The sequence below is a fragment of the Petaurus breviceps genome, unplaced genomic scaffold (genome assembly GCF_028583685.1).
Source record: "Petaurus breviceps papuanus isolate PSGF00001 unplaced genomic scaffold, PetGlider_PUasm1.0 176, whole genome shotgun sequence".
NCBI lineage: Eukaryota > Metazoa > Chordata > Mammalia > Diprotodontia > Petauridae > Petaurus > Petaurus breviceps.
In genome coordinates this window covers 6,039,919-6,060,003 of record NW_027185771.1, presented here as the reverse complement: position 1 = coordinate 6,060,003, position 20,085 = coordinate 6,039,919, and the positions used below count along the sequence as shown (strand labels likewise).

The following is a 20,085-nucleotide window of genomic DNA, read 5'->3' as shown; positions in this document are numbered from 1 at the left end:
AGCATTTATATAGCACCTACTATGTGTCAGGCACTCTAATACTAATAGGTAATATTTCTATAGCACCTACTATGTGCCAGGTGCTGTCTTAGTAATAACGGCTGGTACTTATATAGCACCAACTACATTCCAGGAGCTTTAATAACAACAGCTAGCATTTACATAGTACCTATTTTGTGACAGGCACTTTAATCTCAATAATAACAACAATAATGATAGCATTTATATAGTAACAACTATGTGTCAGGTACTTTAATAATATACTATAATGATAACAATAATAACTAACATTTACATAGTGTGTACCAGGCACTGAGCTAACATTTATTGAAATGATCATTTCACTGGACCCTCATGTAATGCGAATGTAAATTTTAAAGATCTTCCCTGCCCCTAGGCTAAAGTGCACCAGAAGCCTGGGGAGGGAGGCTTGTTTTTCAGTAAATACTTTTTGATTGGCCAGTGGGTCAATAAGGTTGTTACATTCTCTGAGCCAGGAGAAGGCTATATAAGCCCTGATGTGTAGCTTTGTTTTGGGACTCACTTTGAGAGGTGTTCTGTGATTTGATCTGAATTCTGGGAAGCCGTTGTTGAGAGTCCCCCGGCTTTGAAAAACCCAGAATGTGGAAACCCAGATGTTGACTGGGTATGGATGTAATGGTTGGACAGTTTAGAAATCTGTCTACTTGATGTTTCTGTCTTGATAATTATGCCTGTATACTTTGAGGTTCAGGGTGCTGACCTTTTCTCCTGAACAAGGTAAACGATATATGTCTGACTGATTAAAGTAAGCTTGTTAACCAACCCATTTTGAGATGCTTTCCTTTAACAAAGCAGATCCAAGAACCTGTGGTAGCTGCAAACCCTGAGGACGCTTGGGGTGCTTGCTGCTACACCTCACAACTCTGAGATAGGTACTACTATTCTCTCCATTTTATAGTTGAGGACATTGAAGCAGACAGAGGTTAAGTGACTTGCCCAGGGTCATTCAGCTAGTAAGTGTCTGAGGCCCCTAGCTAAGTCATTTGCTAATTCATTTTGGAAAACAGTGCTCTGCAACCTTTAATGAGCTATTATTATAGGAGATGTTCAATAAAAGCTTGTTGAAATGGATTGCCAGGTCTAGTCTCCATACAAGCTTTGATTTACAGATGAGGAAACTGAGGCCCCCTTGCCCAGGGGCACACAGTTGATGAGCAGAAAAACCAGGATGAACTCCCAGGTTCTTTCTGCTAAGTTGTACTGACTCTGTTCCTTCAGCAAGGGCAAAGGCTTCAATATGAAAGTTATCAGGGACCTCCCAAGTGCTTGGCTCTTTGGGAGAGACAAAGGGGAATATTAAGTGATCCTTGCACTCCTAATAGTAGAGAGGATTAAGATATGTATAGAACACTTTCTCGTCCCTTGTAAAGGGAATTCAGATCACCCCTAGCTGCAGGTACCAGGGGAAGCTTTGTGGAGGAAGGGGGTTTTGAAGGTTGGCACAGAGGATGCCAATGGACATTCCAGGTAGAGGGAGAACAGGCAAAGGACGGGTTGGGAGGCACAGATTGTGTTTAGGGGAAAGGTACCTTGTAGATTTTTTCTGGGGCACAGAGAACCCCTTAGGAGATAAGACTAGGTTTAGGAATGTGGGCCCTACAGAGCCTCCTCAATCAAGGGTGGGGAGCCCTGGGTGTGGCCTTTTGACTGTATCCAAGTTTGACAAAACAAGTCCTTTTATTAAGGAGATTTGTTCTGTGAAGTTTGGATTCAGTCAAAGGGCCACACGAGGACCTAGAAGGCCATATGTAGCCTGGAGGCTGCAGGTTCTCCATCCCTGAACGCTTGGAGAGGATTCTTTCTGCTCTAGGCTGGCATACTTATTAATCAGTATGTATCTTGCCAAATTATTGAATCTTCCCTGGCATCCATTTCCTCAACTACAAAATGGGGGGGCGGGGAGGGGTGGACTAGGTAGCCTCTGAGATCCCTCCCAACCCAAAATCTAGGGTCTTGTGCTGCCACAGGTGTTGTTGAAAATCAAATGATTCCTGCTGTTCAGGGAGCTGACATACTACTTGGGGCCAGAGGGAGTGGGGAGAAATCCAACAGGCATGCAGAAAATTATATTTAAAGTAATTGTTGGAAAAGGAGGGTATTAAGAACTGGGAAGGATGGCTGAAACTGTGTCCAATGTCTTGCTGCTTCTGCTTTTCACTTTGCATCAGTTCATACAAGCCCTTCCAGACTTTTCTGATTTTCGTATTGCACAACAGTATTCCATTACATTCTTATCCTATAGCTTGTTCAGCCATTCCCCAATTAATGGCCATCCCCTCAGTTTCCAGTATCTTGCCACCATGAAAAAGGCTGCTATAAATATTTTTGCACATGTAGGTCCTTTCCCCTTTTTTTATGATTTCTTTGGGATACAGATCTAGTAATGATATTGCTAGATCGAGCAGTATGCTCAGTTTTACAGCCCTTTGGGAATAGTTCCAAATTGCTATCCAGAATGGTTGGATCAGTTCACAGCTCCACAAACAGTGCATTTACTGTCCCAATTTTTCCACATCCTTAGTATTTCCATTTTTTGTCACATTAGCCAATCTGATAGGTGTGAGATGGTACCTCAGAGTGGTTTTAATTTGCATTTCTCTAGTCAAGTGATTTAGATGGGGCAGCTAGGTGGCGCAGTGAATTGAGCACCAGCCCTGGAGTCAGGAGGACATGAGTTCAAATCCAGACTCAGACACTTAACACAAAAACTAGCCATGTGACCTTGGGCAAGTCACTTAACCCCAATTGCCCTCCAAAAAGCAAAGCAAAACAAAACAAAAAAGTGATTTAGAGCACTTCTTCATATACCTACAGATAGCTTTTATTTCTTAATCTGAAAACTGCCTGTTCATGTCCTTTGACCATTTATCAATTGGGGAATGACTTGCATTTGTATAAATTTGACTCAGTTCTCTATATTTGAGAAATGAGATCTTTATCAGAGACACCTGCTGTAAAAATTGTTTCCCATCTCTCTGCTTTCCTTCTAATCTTGGTTGCATTGGCTTTGTTTGCGCAAAAGCTTTTTAATATAATCAAAATGATCTATTTTACATTTTTAATCCTCTTTTTCTCTTGTTTGGTCATGAATTCTTCCCTTCCCCATAGATCTGACAGGGAGACTATTCCTTGTTCTTCTCATTTGCTTATGGTGTTACCCTTTATGTCTAAATCATGCACCCATTTTGACCTTATCTTGGTAGATGGTGTGAATTAATGATCTATACCTAGTTTGTGTACTATTGTTTTCCAGTTTTCCCAGCAGTTTTTTGACAAATAGTGAATTCTTATCCCAAAGACTGGGGTCTTTGGGTTTATCAGACGCTAGATTACTATAGTCATTGACTACTGTGTCTGGTGTACCTAATCTATTCCACTGATCCACCACTCTATTTCTTAGCTAGCACCAGATGGCTTTGATGATTACTGCTTTATAATATAGTTTGAGATCTGGTATTGACTAGGCCATCTTCCTTTGTATTTTTTTCATTAATTCCCTTGATATTCTGGACCTTCTGTTCTTCCAGATGAATTTTGTTGTTATTTTTTTAGCTCTATAGTCCCTTGGTAGTTTGATTGGTATGGTACTGAATAAGTAAATTAGTTTAGGCAGAATTGTAATTTTTATTACATTGGCTTGGCCTACCCATGAGCAACTGATATTTTTCCAGTTGTTTAGATCTGACTTTATTTATGTGTTTTATAAATGTGTTCACATAGTTCCTGGGTTTGTCTTGGCACGTAGACTCCCAAGTATTTTATATTGTTTACACTTATTTTAAATGGAATTTCTCTTTTTATCTCTTCCTGCTGGGCTTTGTTGGTCATATAAAGAAATGCTGATAATTTATATGGGTTTATTTTATATCCTGCAACTTTGCTAAAGTTATTATTTCAAGTAATTTTTTAGTTGATTCTCTAGGGTTCTCTAAGTATACCATCATATCATCTGCAAAGAGTGATAGTTTTGTTTCCTCAGTGTTTATTCTAATCCCTTCTATTTCTTTTTCTTCTTTTATTGCTATAGCTAACATTTCTAGTGCTATATTGTATAATAGTGGTGATAATGGGAATCCTTGCTTCACCCCTGATCTTACTGGGAAGGCTTCTAGCTTATCCCCATTGCAGATAATTCTTGCTGGTGGTTTTAGATAGATACTAATTATCATTTTAAGGAACGCTCCCTTTATTTCTTTGCTCTTTATTGTTTTTAATAGGAATAGGTGCTGTATTTTGTCAAAAGCTCTTTCAGCATCTATGAGATAATCATAGAGCTGTTGATTTTTGTTATTGATGTGATCAATTATGTTGGCAGTTTCCCCAATACTGAACCAACCCTGCATTCCTGGTATAAATTCCTGGTCGTAGTGTATAACCCTTGCAATACATTGCTGTAATCACCTTCCTAGTATTTTGTTCAAAATTTTTGCATTAGGGAAATTGGTCTATATTTTTTTCTGTTTTGGCTTTTCCTGGTCTAGGTATCAGCACCATATTTGTGTCATAGGATTCCTTCTTTGCCTATTTTTCCAAACAGTTTATATAGTACTGGGATTCATTGCTCTTTAAATATTTGATAGAGTTTGCTTATGAATCTGTCTGTCACTGAAGATTTTTTTCTTAGGAGTTCATTAATGGCTTGTTCAATTTCTTTTCTAAAATGGGGTCATTTAGGCATTCTATTTCTGATCTGTTAATCTGGGTAATTTGTTTTTGTAAATATTCATCAATTTTGTTCAGATTGTCAGATTTTATTGGCATATAATTGGGCAAAATATTTCCTAATGATTGCTTTAATTTCTTCATTGGTGGTGATTTCTTACCCTTTTCATTTTTGATACTGGATATTTGGTTTTTTCTTTTCTAAATCAGATTAAACCAATGGTTTATCTATCTTAGTGGTTTTTTATAATACCAGCTCCTAGATTTATTTATTAGCTCAATTTTTTTTTTACTTTCAATCTTACTAATATCACCTTTGATTTTCCAGGATTTCCAATATAGTGCTCAACTGGGGCTTTCCAATTTGTTCTCTTTCTGTTTTTTTAGTTGCAAGCCCAATTCATTGATTTGTTCTTTTTCTATTTTGCTAAGGTAAGAATTTAGAGAAAAAAAATTTTCTTCTAAGTAATGCTTTGGCTGCGTCCCATAAATTTTGGTATGTTTTCCCATTGTTGTCATACTCTTTAATGAAATTATGGTGTGTTCTTTGACCAACTTATTCTTTAGGATTATTTAGTTTCCAATTAATTTTTAATCCATCTTTTCACTGCCTTTTGTTGAATGTAATTTTTATTGCATTGTGATCTGAAAAGAATACATTTAATGTTTCTGCCTTTCCTTTGTATAGGTTCTATGTGCTGCTCAGAAAAAATATATATTCCTATCTGTTCCTATTCAGTTTTCTCCAAAGGTCTGTCATATCTAACTTTTCTAATATTCTATTTACCTCCTTAGTTTCTTTCTTATTTATTTTTTTGGATGCATTTATTGAATTCTGAGAGGGGACAATTGAGATCCCTCACCAGTAGAGTTTTGTGTCTATTTCTTCCTGTAACTCATTTAACCCCTTAAGAATCTGGATGCTATACCACTTGGTTCATATATGTTTAGAATTGATATTGCTTTATGTCTATGCTTCACTTTTAGCAAGATGTAGTTTCCTTCCTTATCTCTTTTAGTCATGAGGTCTATTTTTGCTTTTACTTTGTCTGAGATCAGGATCACTATCCATTTGTTTGTTTTTTTATACTTCAGCTGAAGCATAATCGTTTCTGCTCCAGCCCCTTACCTTTACTGTGTGTGTGTGCATGCGCATGTCTCTCTCTGCTTCAAGTGTTTTCTTGTAAACAACATATTGTAGGATCCTGGTTTTTGATCCTCTCTGCCATTCACTTCTGTTTTATGGGAGAGTTCATCCCATTCACATTCACAGTTATGATCACTGTGTACTTCCTTCCATTCTGTTTTTCCTTCTGTTTGTCCTCTCTCTCCTTCCACCCTTTCCCTCCCCACCAGTGTTTTGCTTCTGTCTACCACTTCCCCTGATCTTCCTTTTCTTCTGTCAGTTCCTGCTCCCCCCTTTACTTGATCTTCTCCTCTCCCACTTCCCTGTTGGGTAACATCGATTTCTATTTTCAAGTGAACATGTATATTATTCCCTCTTTGAACAAATACTGATGAGAATAAGGTTCAAGTGATGCCCATCACCCATCCTCCCATCTTCCCTTTCATGTAATCAGTTTTTCATGCCTCTTTATGTGAAATAATTTACCCCATTCTACTCTTCCTGACTTCTGCACACAGTGTACCCCTCCTTCTCATCCCTTAAGTTTTTTTTATTCCATATTCTCAAATTCCCCTTATGCCCATACACTCTGTCTGTGTATATTCCTTTTAGCTGTACAATTAGTGATACATTTTTTTTTCCCTAAAGAATTACAAGTATCATCTTTCCATGTAGGAAGTAAACAGTTTAGATCTATTGAATCCCCTATGTTTTCTTTTCCCTTTTTTACCTGTTTATGCTTCTCTTGGCTCTTGATATTGGAGATCAAATTTTTGGTTTAATTCTGGTCTCCTTATGAAAATTTGAAATTCCTTTATTTCATTGAATGACCATTTTTTTCCCCTTGGAGTATTATGCTTAATTTCACCAGATAGGTGATTCTTAGTTGCACATGTTAGCTCTTTTGCCTTCTAGAATATCATGTTCCATGACCTATGATACTTTAATGTTCCAGCAACTAAGTCCTGTGTAATCCTGATTATGGCTCCCCAATATTTAAATTGTTTCTCTCTGGCCACTTGGAGTATTTTTTCCTTGACCTGACAGTTCTGAGATTTGACTAGAATGTTCCTTGGGATCTCTTTCCTGTGGTGATTGGTGGATTCTTTCAACGCCTATTTTGCTCTCTGGTTTCAGTCAGGGCAGTTTTACTTGATAATTTCTTGAAAGATGCTCTCCAAGTCCTCCTTTTGATTATGGTTTCAGGTAGTCCAATGATTCTAACACTGTTTCTCCTAGATCTACTTTCCAGGTCAGTTGTTTTTCTAATGAGGTATTTTATGTTTTCTTTTATTTTTTTTATTCTTTTGAATTTTTTTGATTGACTCAATGTCTCATAGAATCATTAGCTTCCCCTTGCGCAATTCTAACTTTTAAGGAATTGTTTTCCTCAATTTGCTTTTGTACTTTCTTTTCCATTTGACCAAGTGTACTTTTTAGGTAGTTGTTCTGTTCAGTGGATTTTTCTACTTCCTTTTCCATTTAGCCAATTCTACTTTTTAAACAGTTGTTCTCTTTTTCAAGCTGTTGACTGTTTTTTTTCATAATTCTCTTGCATCACTCTCACTTCTTTCCCCAATTTTTCTTCTACCTCTCTTATATGACTTTTAAGCTTCATTTTGAGCTCTTCCATGAGTTCTTTCTGGACTTGAAATCACTTCCTGTTTTTCTTTGGGGTTTTGCCCAAAGGTGTTTTGACCTTGTTGTCTTCTTCTGAGTCTGTGCCTTGATCTTCCTAGTCACCATAATAACTTTCTATGGTCAGGTTCTTTTGTTGTTGTTTTCTGTTCATCCTTTTTTGGTCTTTTCCCCAGGGGATACACTGAAGCAAGTGGTGGTGTGGCTGCTGGTGGCTGCCTGTTTGCCTGGGACTATGCCGAAGCATGTGGTGGTTCTCAGAGCTGAAGTCTGCCCATTCCTCTGGCTGTTCTGGGGCACTCTCCTGCTGTTGGTGTACACTTGCTCCACCGCACTGGCGCTCAGGATCTCCTGCTGGTTTACTGAGGTGGGGCTTGCTGGGATGTATCTTGTCCCACATTGCACTCCCTTTTTACCCGAGTTCGACCTCTCCTGCTGATCTGCCAAGTTTCTTGGGCTAAAAGATTGTTTCGCCCCCATTTTTTTGCTGGTTCTGCTGTTCCAGGATTTATTTTGGGGGTGTTGTTTTATGGTTGTTTGGAGGTAAATATGGTAGAGTTATGGCAATTTAATGCTTACTCTGCCATCTTGGCTCCTGGAAGATGAAGACCTCCCTGTTCTATTGTTAATAAACTGTCCACATTAGACCTGTTTTCTTACTTGATAACATAACTTTGTGTGTCTTTTGCATACAACTTTCAACGTACATGTTGCTCCTCACTAGTGAGCCTCTACAAATAGAACCCCTGACCTCTCTGCTGACCTCCAGTCTAGCATCTACAATTGGCTATGGTACATATGGAATTGGATGTCCTGTGGACATGTCTTAAACTCAACATGTCACAATTGTTCTCTCTTCACCGTAGAGGCTAACATCACCTCCCAGTCCCTCTGGCTCACAACCCAGGAGTCAAACTGGACTCCTCACTACTTCTCATCCCCTATATCCTGCCCATTTCACCTTGGAAACACTCTCAAACATGCCTCCTTCTATACCACCCCTCTAGTGCAGATCCTCATCATTGCACACCTAGATTATTGCAATAGCCTGCAGGGGGTCTGCCTGCCTCACATCTCGCCCCATGCCAGTCCATTTTCCATTCTGCCTCCAAAATTATTTTCCTAAAGCACAGGTCTGACCACGATACCCCTTATTCGAAGGATCTTTATCATCTCTAGGATCAAATACAAAATCCTGTATTTAGCCCTTCATAAAAACCTAACTCCCCAAACCCAGTTTTCCAGTCTTCTTACACCTTATTCCTCTCTCTAAAATGCAACCACAAAGTCTGTAACTTGGTGCCACTGACTTGGTTCCTCACACAATTCCATCTTCTAACTCTACGCATTTTTTTTAATCAAATGCTTTATTAACTTCTAGTTTACATCATTCATTTCCACAAGATTTTTAGTTACAAATTTTCTCCCCGTTTTTCCCCTACCCACCACCCCAAAATAGCAGTCACACTGGATATTCCCTCCTCCAATCTGTTCTCTCCCATATCTTCTTCCATATCCCTTCTGACTTTCCAGTAGGGAACAGTGGATCTCTATGCCCCAGTGCCTGAATATCTTATTTCCCAGTTACATGTAAAATAATATTGATAATATACATATATATTTAAACATTTGATTTTAAAACTTTGAATTCCAGATTCATTCCCTTCCTCCCTTGTCACCCACCCTTACTGGAAAGATAAGCAATTCAATATAGGTTGTACATGTGTAGCTATGCAAAACATTTCCATAGTAGATATATTGTGAAAGACTGACTATATGTCCCTCCCTCCTATCCCACCACCCACTTGTTCTATTCTCTACTTTGATCCTGTCCCTTTACAAAAGTGGGTGCTTCCAACTTCCCTCGCCCCCAGTCTGCCCTCCCTTCCATCATCCCCCCTCTCATTGTAATGGGAATGTAAATTTGAAGATCTTCCCTGCCCCTAGGCTAAAATGCGCCTGGAGCTTGGGGTGGGAGGCTTGTTTTTCAGTAGATACTTCTTGATTGGCCAGTGAGTCAATAGGGTTGTTACATTCTCTGAGCCAGGAGAAGGCTATATAAGCCCTGATGTGTAGCTTTGTTTTGGGGCTCACTTTGAGAAGTGTTCTGTGATTTGATATGGATTCTGGGAAGCCGTTGTCCAGAGCCCCCTGGCTTTGAAAAACCCAGATGTTGATTGGGTATGGATGTAATGGTTGGACAGTTCGGAAATCTGTCTACTTGATCTGTTTCTCTGACTTGATAATTCTGTCTGTGTACTCTGAAGTTCGGGGTGCTGACCTTTTTCCCCTGAACTAGGTAAACGATACATGTTTGACTGATTAAAGTAAGCTTGTTAACCCATTTTGAGTTGCTTTCCTTTAACAAAGCAGATCCAAGAACCTGTGTGAGCAGCCACCCTGGGGACGCCAGGGTGCTTGCTGCTACACTCATCCCCTTCCCCCCTACTCTCCTGTAGGGTGAGATACCTTATTTAGTGTGTATGTCATTCCCTCCCTAAGCCAAATTCAATGAGAATAAGGTTGACCCATTCCCTTTTGCCTTCCTGTTCTTCCCCTCCATTGTAACTATTTTCCCTTACCTCTTCTATATGAGATAGTTTACCCCATTCTGTCTCTCCCCTTCTCCTCTCATTATATTCCTCTCTCACCTCTTAATTTCACCTTTTAAATATCCCTTCCCATTAAATTGGTCCTGTGCCCTCTATGTATTCCTGTACACATATATACATATGTATTCACATTCACATATGTATTCATGTCCATATACCCTCCAATATAGACATATATATGTATGAGTATATATATTCACATTCACATATGTATTCATATGCCCACATACCCTCCTATATAGACATATATATGTATGTGTGTGTGTGTGTGTATACACACACATACACATTTCTATTCCCTTCAATTATTTTCATACTGAGAAAAGTTTCATAATTTACAATTATTGTTTTTCCATGTAGGAATGTAAATAGTTCAGCTTTGATAAGTTCCTTATGATTTCTTTTCCCTGTTTACCTTCTTATGCTTCTCTTGCTTCTTGTATCTGGAAAGATGTCAAATTTTCTATTCAACTCTCGTTTTTTCATCAAGAATGCTTGAAAGTCCTCTATTCCACTGAATGACCATATTTTCCCCTGAAACATGATACTCAGTTTTGGTGAGTAGGTGAGTCTTGGTTTTAATCCCAACTCCAGAATATCATATTCCAAGTCCTTCGATCCCTCAGTGTAGAAGCTGCCAGATCCTGTGTTATCCTGATTGTGTTTCCACAATATTCAAATTGTTTCTTCCTGGCTGCTTGCAATATTTTCTCCTTGATCTGGGAATTCCAGAACCTGGCTATAATATTCCTAGGAGTTTTCTTTTTGGGATCTTTTTCAGGAGGTGATCAGTGGATTCTTTCAACCTCTATTTTGCCCTCTGGTTCTAAAATATCAGGGCAATTTTCCTTGAGAATTTCTTGAAGGATGATTTCTAGGTTCTTTTCTTGATCATGGCTTTCAGGTAGTCCAATAATTTTAAAATTATCTCTCCTGGATTTATTTTCCAGGTCAGTGGTTTTCCCAATGAGATATTTCATATTGCCTTCTATTTTTTCATTTGTTTGGATCTGTTTAATAGTATCTTGATTTCTCATAAAGTCACTAACTTCCATTTGCTCCAATCTAATTCTGAAAGAATGATTCTCTTCAGTGAGCTTTTGAGATTCTTTTTCCATCTGGCAAATTAGGCTTTTTAAGGTATTCTTCTCCTCATTGCCTTTTTGAGCCTCTTCTGCCATTTGAATTAGTCTATTTTTAAGGTGTTATTTTCTTCAGTCAGGCGTTGACTCTAATTTCATAATTTTCTTGCATCATTCTCATTTCTCTTCTCAATTTTTCCTCCACTTCTCTTATTTGGTTTTAAAAATCCTTTTTAAGCTCCTCTATGGCCTGTAACCAGCTTGTATTTTTCTTGGAAGCTTGGAGTTCTGACTTCACTATCTTCCTCCTGTTCCATGCTTTGATCCTTTTTGTCCCCAAAATAGGAGTGCAAAGTTGGTTTGCTCTGCTTGGTTTGCTTCCTTTGCCTGCTCATGTTGCTACTCAATTACTTGACTTTTGAGCTTTTTGCCACATTAGGACTCTGCTACCAGGCAGGGGAGCTTCGTCCCAATCGCTGGGGTTTTCTCAGCTGCCAAAGGTATTAGTTGGGTGCCCTCTCTGAAGCCTCCACATGCTCTGACAACCTGGTCACACACCCCAGGACTTCCACCCTAGACCACAATCCAGATCCAAGCAGCTTAAAGCAAGAGTGATTATCCCTCAGACTGGTTGCTTGGTCCTCCTACGATCTACAGGACAGGAGCAGAAGCTGCCACATGGCAGCAGCTGTACAGCCATGGAGCCTCAGAGGCTTCTCCCTCCAGGGGATAAAGGCCAACTGCACTCTCAAACTAGCAGATCCTAAAGTCCACACTGCCCTGAACTCTCACTTTGTCCTTAGCATCTATGAGTTGATAATTGTGGAAACCACCACAGCTGCTGGTGATCTGAAGTCCCTCCAGCCAGGGGCTGGTCAGGCCCGCCCTGAGGCTAAAACCTCCGGCTGGAGTTCGCTCCCACAGCTCTGCGCTGGCTGCTTCCTGCTGGCCTGTCAGGCTGTCCTCAGCCGGAGGTTAGCTTCTCTGTGTCATTTTGTGGGTTCTGTAGCTCCAAAGTTTGTTCAGAGTCACTTTTTACATGAATTGGGTGAGGTGGAAGCTGGAGCCCCGTTTCTACCACTCCATGCATTTTTACTGGCTGTCCTCCTTCCCACTCCTTCCCATGCCTGGTACTCCCTCCCTCCTCAGACTTACCTTCCAGGCTTCCTTCAATTCCAGCTAAAATCCCTCCTGCTACCAGGAGCTTTACCCAGGTCCTCTTAATATAAGTGCCTTATTTCTGTCAATTATCTCCAGTTTACCCTGTCTTTAGGCTGTTTGTACATAGTCGTCCATATGTTGTCTCCCCCATTAGACTGTAAGCTCCCTGAGGGCAGGGACATTTTCTTTGGCCTTTTTCTGTATCCCCAGTGCTTAGCATAGTGCCTGACAGAGTGGGTACTTAAATGTTTGCTGACTGTTAAAGGTAAATTCTTTGAAGAGGGGGACTATTCTGATCTTATATAGATACCATGTTTCCCCGATAATAAGACACTGTCTTATTAATTTTTTTGGACAGAAAAACGCCAGAGGGCTTATTTTCAGGGGAGGGCTTATTTCAATGAACATTGACGGCAATTTTAATAAACAGGTAAATGTGAACAAAAAAATGTACCTTTATTCAATAAGCAAATCATTGGGGAAGAACAGGATGACGTGCTCACTGCTGCAGCTCTGATTGGATTGGATGCAGCTCAGAGCGCGGCGTTCGTTTCACGGGGGTTGGGGGGGACGGTGCATACAGAGGGTACCGTAATGTAGCGTGTAGCGCAGGGGATCACCTTCACTACAGTAGCAATCTCAATAGGGCTTATTTTCGGGGGAAGGGCTTATTTTAGAGGAATCTTACATAGTAAGGGGAGGGCTTATTTTCTGGATAGGTCTTATTATCGGGGAAACACGGTAGCTCAGGCATACAGTAGGCACTCAATAATGCTAGTTAAATTGAACTGAGTTTGCATTTTGTCCTAGAGGCCAGAGTCTCTTTTCACTCCTGTGCTCTTTCATTCACTTGTCATCCCAGTTCTTGTCTTGGGAGTCTGGATTTTATTTGGGCGACAATGATGAGTTATTCAATTCAATTCAATCTGGGCATTTATTAAATGCCTACTATGGTGCTAGGGATACAACATGCTTATTACCCTTATACTTGGGGTTAAAATCTGGGATGGGGGTAACATCAGATAATGCAAAGGCAAAAGGTTAAGGTGCTAGAGGGACAGCCCAGAACAAATGTCCCTGGGGACCACTGGAGATGAAGATATTATTAACAATCTGAGGGTGAGCTGTAAAGGCCTATAGAAGCTATCATCAAACTTAGGGCCCCAAGGGGAGCAAGCCTGCAAAGCCCCTAAGTGCCAGCAGAACCATGTTAAAATGTAATTGGGAAATGTTTAACAAAGTAAGTAAAAATGCAACAACACGACACAGAGCATGTCACTTTGTGATCTTCCAAGTGAAGATGGGGTCCTTTTCTACTTTAATTTGAAAGTGCTGATCTCGTCCACCATTATTTTCATTTGAGGGAAATGAGGCCCATAGAATCTAGGTGACTGCCCAAGGACCACAGGGAATAATGGGCAGAACCAAGATGGGAACTGGGTCCTGGGACCAAATTCCAGGCTCTGAGGTGATAGAAAGAGAAAGAGGGGCACCATGGCGTGTGTGTGTGTGTGTGTGTGTGTGTGTGTGTGTGTGAGTATATGTGTTTTCTCTCATTTAATGCAACATCCCTGGGGAAGGGCTACGATCACAGCAACCTTAACCATCTTCCCCTGTGAAAGAGGAAGGAAAGGCCCAGGAAGTCAGAGAAAACAAAGGTCCCTAATTCAAAGACAACAGTCTGCTACAATTCTCCTTCTGGCTCTCTGGTCACCCGGGTATTTCTTTCTGTGACTGGGGCCTGAGTCTTGGAGTGTCCCTCTGCCATGCTAGCTCCCTTCTCCCACTGGCCACTTCCTCTCAGGAGGCCTCTGTTTTGGGGAGGGGGCAGGCTGGTCCTACTTCATTCTCTTCCTGTGACTTTCAGGACTTGGAAACCATGGCCCCACAATGGGCACCTGTCTCCCCTCCCACCCCACCTTTTTGGTTCTCCTTTGTGTTGTTTTCTTCCATTAAAGTATAAGCTCCTTGAGGGCAGGGACTCTCTTTTTGCTTATATTTATTTCTCTAGCACTTAGCACAGTGCCTGGCCTAGTAAGGGCTTAATAAATGTTAAGTATCTTGTGGTTAACCTGCAACCTTCAAATCTGATGGGGGAAAATAGATTCAATTAAGCAGAAGTGGCTGTTTGTATGGAATCATTTATTTTACATCCCAAGTAGACATTTTTTTTTTTAACAAACACTATTTTTAATCTGATACTTATTTCATATCCTTAATACCAAACCACTCTTAAAAGCAGCATTATCAATGTTTAAAAATCATTAGTTGGAATCTCTGGAACTGCATCAGTAATCCTGAATAATATAATGGACAAATAAATAGTGGGAGTTTCTCCAGCAGAATGGGAAAGGAATTATGCAAGCGATGTCATGAAGGTAGAAACAAGATTTGGCAACAGACCGGCTGTGTGGGATTAATGAGAGTGAGGAGCAGAGGACCACACGGAAGTGGGGAGCCTGGCTGAGGGGGAAATGGTGGTGCCCTCAACAACAAGAGGGAAATTCAGGAAAAGAGGCTGCTTTTCGGGGAAAGATAATGACTTCTGCTTTGGACCTGATGAGTCTGAAATGCTAATAGGACATCCAGTCTGAGGTGTCTAATAAGCAGTTGGAGATGTAGGAATAAAACCCATGAGGCATAGGTTAGGATCTGGAAATCATGTACACAGAGGTAACTGAGATTACCCAGAGCGAAAAGAAAGAGGGACCAAGACGGAGCACTGGGAGACAACCACAATCAATGGGCACGATTTGGATGAAGATATAGCAAAAGAGACGGGAGGAGAGTGTGTCACAGCCAGTAAGAGAACCAAGAGACAGCAGTGTCACTGGGAAAACCCGGATGGTCCTTCAATGACAGCATGGTCAGGGAGCCAGATGCACATACGCCTAAGAAACAGCTCCAGGCCTGCAATGGACACCTAATAACAGAAGGGAGAAGGCTGTGGTTCCAGGAATTCCTAAAATCTGCCTCAATGGCCGAGGACCAGGTTTGTGCCTCCCCATCCTGCAGCTCCAGGGCAAAGCCTGCTCTGCAGGGCCCAAGATCCCAGCTATGTCTCTGGCATCCTATCTCACACTCGTGGAGGTAGAGGGTAACTGGGAAGGTGGGGAGAACTGCCTTTGGTTCTGCCAATGTCTCTAGAGGAAGAGATGGAAGAACTGGTACTCTTGCTTCCCACCCTTGAAGACCTCTCCAGTAAGGCACACAGACTGGGCTGCACCTGCCCTGAGAAGGCACCTCCAGATCAGAATCAGCCTTTTAGGGGCAGAGAAAACAGCACATTTATCTATCCTGGAGCAGAGACAAGGAGCACGGCTCCCATCTCTCGTCCCTTGAGGTCACTTCAAGGAGAGGGAAAGGCCGCTCACTGTTCCCTCTGACTCCTCACTATGGTTAGCCATGGTCCCTCCTCCCCTTCTTCATTAACTTGAGGTTGCCTTCTAGAACCTCGGGCTGGCCCTCTGGGCTCCGGAATGCTCTCCAGTCTAATGCCAGCTTCTGGGGATGTTGTAAGTGACTCTCTACCCCCTCTAAATCCCTACTAAAGACAGGGAAATTGATGGGGCTAAAATTCCAGATTGTCACACAAGACGACACAGGAAACAGTAATTTGGCTATCTCTATTTTCCAGTAATGTGTGTTTTGGGGAGTAAGGCACACAGGCAGGGCACCCTCCCCCCAACACCCCTTTTCTACTCCCTGTGGGTTGAGGACAATAGCCTCAGTATCCCCTCCTTTTTAATACACCCACCCCCACCCCCAATCCTCCTCTAGACTTCCTCCCTCACACACAATATCTATGTATGGACCATGGCAGTAGAAAGAGTGGCCCAAGAGGAAACCAGGAAGCTGTGGGGCAGAAAAGTGCTGGGCTAGATGGCAGATGCAAGGATCTCTGCCATCTACCCCAGGTTCCTTCCTCTATCCTGTAACTAGTAACTGAAACCCAAGTTTGGCAGCTGCGCTGTTAATACTGGGACTGAAATACAAGGGAGAAAGCTGAAGATAGTTTGGTGTAGACATACACACACTCACACTCAGGCTAGCTATCTGAACTCAGGTTCCAGCCCTAAAGAAAGCTTGTCAAGAAGGTAATTAGAACCACTGGGGATACTAACACCTATTCCTTCACAGCACCAATGTGAAGATAAACGAGACACAGAGGTCAGAAAGTCTTTGGAGGTTTTAAGAGGAAAAGGGAATAGAAAGACAAGGTATTTGCTTTTTCTCCTTATCTACTGCCAATCAGTGACCCTGTGGTTGGCATGGGGGGTGATCCCTTAGCAGCAGGCTTTAGGAGCAGTTCAAGGGTGCTCCCATTTTCAGATGCTGGTTTTTGGGAAACATGACTTTTAATAGGGAGAGAAGACAGTTCTGTGTTTCTCCTGGGTGGTCATTCTTCTGGGCCACAATCCTTCACTCACTAAAGAAATGTCACGGAGGAATTTAACACTGGGCAACAGCTTGCAAAGACGGGCATATGCTCTCGTCTCTCACCAGGGAGCTGACGAAAATCACTGCTGGAACCGAAGTATGTGACAACTTGTCTTTCCACATTTTATGTTCTTGCCTCTATGATGAGCTCCACCAGGGCAGATGTGCTCCCCACACCTGCCGCATGGGCTTCTGGGATCCACGGGGAGGAAGGGCAGTTAGTGGGGCCAAAGGCACTTTGTTGGTTTGGATTCTGGAGGGCTCAGGCACCTGTGCAACTTCTCACAACCAGGGGGGGCCCAGTTCTGACAAATGAAAATGGAAAAGAAGATGAGATTAGTCCAGGCCTCCTCCCTGAGTCACCAGTAGTAGCAGTGGTGTAGGAGCAGTGGTGCCCTCTTTGGAAGTCAGCAGAAGCTGGTGACTGACGGCTGAGACCTCCCCATCTTTGGCTCTGATCATCGCATCCCAATAGAGCTGGCAGGGAAACAGCTGGGGTCAAGTCAACAAATGAAAAGCAAGTCCTGGGGTGCACACTGTCAAGCTGGTATTGTGTTAGGCGCTGGCAAGGACCCATCAAGACAGACAAGGCATGGCCAAGATGATTCTCCAAGCTATGGCCCTGGTTCTGGGGCCGTCTTTCGTGGACGCCACAGAACTTCCGTGACAGCCCAGCTGTCTTCCAAAGCCTTTTAAAAACACCCAGTAGGAATAATGATCTCAATAAATCCCAGCAAATTAACTAGCTAAGGTCCATAATGTGCTGTAATAAGGCCTCTTATTGAGTTCAAACATAGTAAGCTAAAACAAAAATTTAGTTAATAAAACTGTCTTGTAAAATTGGTACTGCTGTTCCAATGCTGTTCTGAATTGAAAGTAGATAGTTAAGAGATAGGAATAAGAGTTAATGTAATTTTAATTGAATTTGATATATTTATTAACAATGTCTAGACTATCTCCTACCACTGTTCAAATCAATTTCTTCCCCCACTTGGGGCACTTTGCCAATGGAAAAAACCAACAACAAAAAGTGAGCTGACTCGAGTTCTGATGCCTTCTATAAAAGGGCAGGCCCCTTTCATCCTAGGAATTAATACTACATATCTGGGAGCACAGGTCCCAAATGATGCCCAATTCTGCAAAGGCCCACCTCTGCTGCAATGGAGCCAAGTCTGGGTTCACTGCGTCACTTTGCTGGCTGTCCATTCAACAAACATTTATTAAGCACCCACTAACTCAATTCAAGGAGCATATATTAAGTGCCTATTAGGTTCCAGGTGGTGGTGGAGGGAGCTCCAAAGATAGATAGGACAAATACCTGGTCCTGAAGAAACTTACAGTCCTACACTGGGGTAGGGAACCTGTGGCCTCGAGGTCCCATGTGGCCTCCTAGGTCCTCGGGTGCGGCCTTTGGACTAAGTCCAGGTTTGACAGACTACATCTTTTTAGCAGTCAGAGGGCTGCACTCGAGGTCCCAGAGGGCCACATGTAGACTCGAGGCCACAGGACCCCCACCCCTCATCAAACACCTGCCACAACTCAGCTCTGAGTTAAATTCAATATCATAATTTGGTAAATTCTTTTGCTAAACTAAAACATGATGGGTTAAACAATTGGGATAAAAAAATTTGTCTTATGAAGTTGCTAGGTGGTGTTGTGGTTGGAGGTCAGGTCCTGGAAACAGGAAGACCCAAGTTCAAATCTGGCCTCAGATACTGTGTTGTGACGCTGACACACTTCTCAGCCTCAAAGTCCTCATCTGTGAAGTGGGGCCAACAACGGCATCTTTCTCTCAGGGTTGTTGTGAGGATCATCTGTGAGAACACGTGTCAAGTGCTTGCAGTTGTGATTATGGATGTGTTTAAATGTAATAAAGGCAGAGGCAGGGACGAGAGCTGTGATTTCCCTGGTACTATGAGCTCCCAGATGAGCAAACTCCCCGCTCCAAGGCCGGTCAGCACCTGCTCTAGAGTAGGCTGAGAGAGTTACCGAGGGCCTTGTGAGTTTAAACACTTCCTCTGGGTCACAGAGGCCAGACTGGAACCCAATCCTGGCTCTGGGACAGGCTCTCCACCCACTAACATACTGTCAAAGACAATACAAGTTTACTTACATTAACTTTTCTTTTTTTTTTTTAAAAGCCCTGGATCATATTTTTTAATTTTTTATGTAAGCAGGAGGTAGCTGTCAAAGTGCAGATGGACCGGCCCATTTCCAAACAGGTTATTTCTGCAGATGGGCAGTTAACATGTGCACATTGAGGATTTTTCTCTTGTGCAGAACAGAGCAGCAAACATCCCAACACCCTTGATCACCTACATGTGCTTTATGCCTGGTTGGTGATGGAGAACCGGGCACGTGCAGGAACCTACATGCAAGTCACTAGGCTACCAGAGAAGGTGACGGAGGAAGAGGAAGTTTGATGTCCAGGGAAGTTCTCTTCATTTCTTTCCTATCTGGGGGACAAGGGTGGAACAGAGCCCAGAGCAGCTATCTTATGATGAAAAAAAAAAGCAGGACACAGAAATGCATTTAAACACACACAGTATGTCCTGAACAGGAAATCTCGTCTTTAACTTGGCCGTTCAATGCTGGAGCTTCTTTTAAGTTTAGATCCCGAGCTGGGGGACATCAATATCTGCCATTTTCAAGATGTGATACAGGAAGTTCCTCGGAGGTGACAGGAGATGGCAGTGGTGGGCCAGAAATCGCCCCAAGTTTCCTAACAAGGGCCATGTTTTCACATCAATGATCTGGATGACAGAAAATAGAACTTGTCACTGAGCAGGCAACTGGGTGGGGCTGCTAACACCTTGAAAGACAAAAATAGCCTCCCGAGTGACAAAGTGAAGAAATGGTCTGTCAAACACAGGATTAAACTCATAGGGCAAAAAGAGCAAGTTGGCAAGGGAAGGGCAAACCAGGAAGCCACAGACTTGTACTGGGGGCCAGAGGCTGGCAGGCAGGCGGGCATTACGCTGGGGTGAGCAGCGTGGTGGGCTTATTCCCCACTGACAAGCCAGTGCTGCCCCGGGGGTGGGGTGGCTGTCAGGTCTGACACGGCAGATGGCCCAGAGAGGAGGCAAGGAGGCCGAACAAGCTGAGATCTCATTATGTTATGAAAGTGACAGTCAGAATCCTCCAATAAACATCTCTGCTCGGAGCCAGAAAGAAAGTCACTGCCCAACTGAATGCCAAGGGTTAACTCTGCCACCTGAGCCTTTTATCAAAGCAAGGAAGAAAAGCGCGGGGCTCACCCGTGGCTCTTAGAGTGTTTTTGCAGTGAAACACAGAATCAAAGGAACCAGACACGGCAAAGCCC

General features: G+C 42.3%; 2 protein-coding genes across 6 annotated transcripts in view; one reads left to right on the top strand and one right to left on the bottom strand.

Moving 5' to 3' along the window:
- The window catches only part of TRAPPC2L (trafficking protein particle complex subunit 2L), a 423,767-nt gene that overhangs the window by 332,667 nt on the left and 71,015 nt on the right, over window positions 1–20,085 (top strand). The window lies entirely within an intron of this gene.
- Window positions 14,447–20,085, bottom strand: part of GALNS (galactosamine (N-acetyl)-6-sulfatase) — a 69,608-nt gene continuing 63,969 nt past the window's right edge. For 2 of the 4 annotated variants that reach the window (XM_069085554.1, XM_069085557.1), the window contains one exon: window positions 14,447–17,068. In XM_069085554.1, coding sequence (XP_068941655.1) covers window positions 16,982–17,068 — 87 coding nt within the window. In that variant the 3' untranslated portion in view covers window positions 14,447–16,981. Of the gene's footprint in view, window positions 17,069–18,259; window positions 19,517–20,085 lie in introns of those variants that run through there. The other 2 variants (XM_069085553.1, XM_069085555.1) reach the window with 1 other exon arrangement.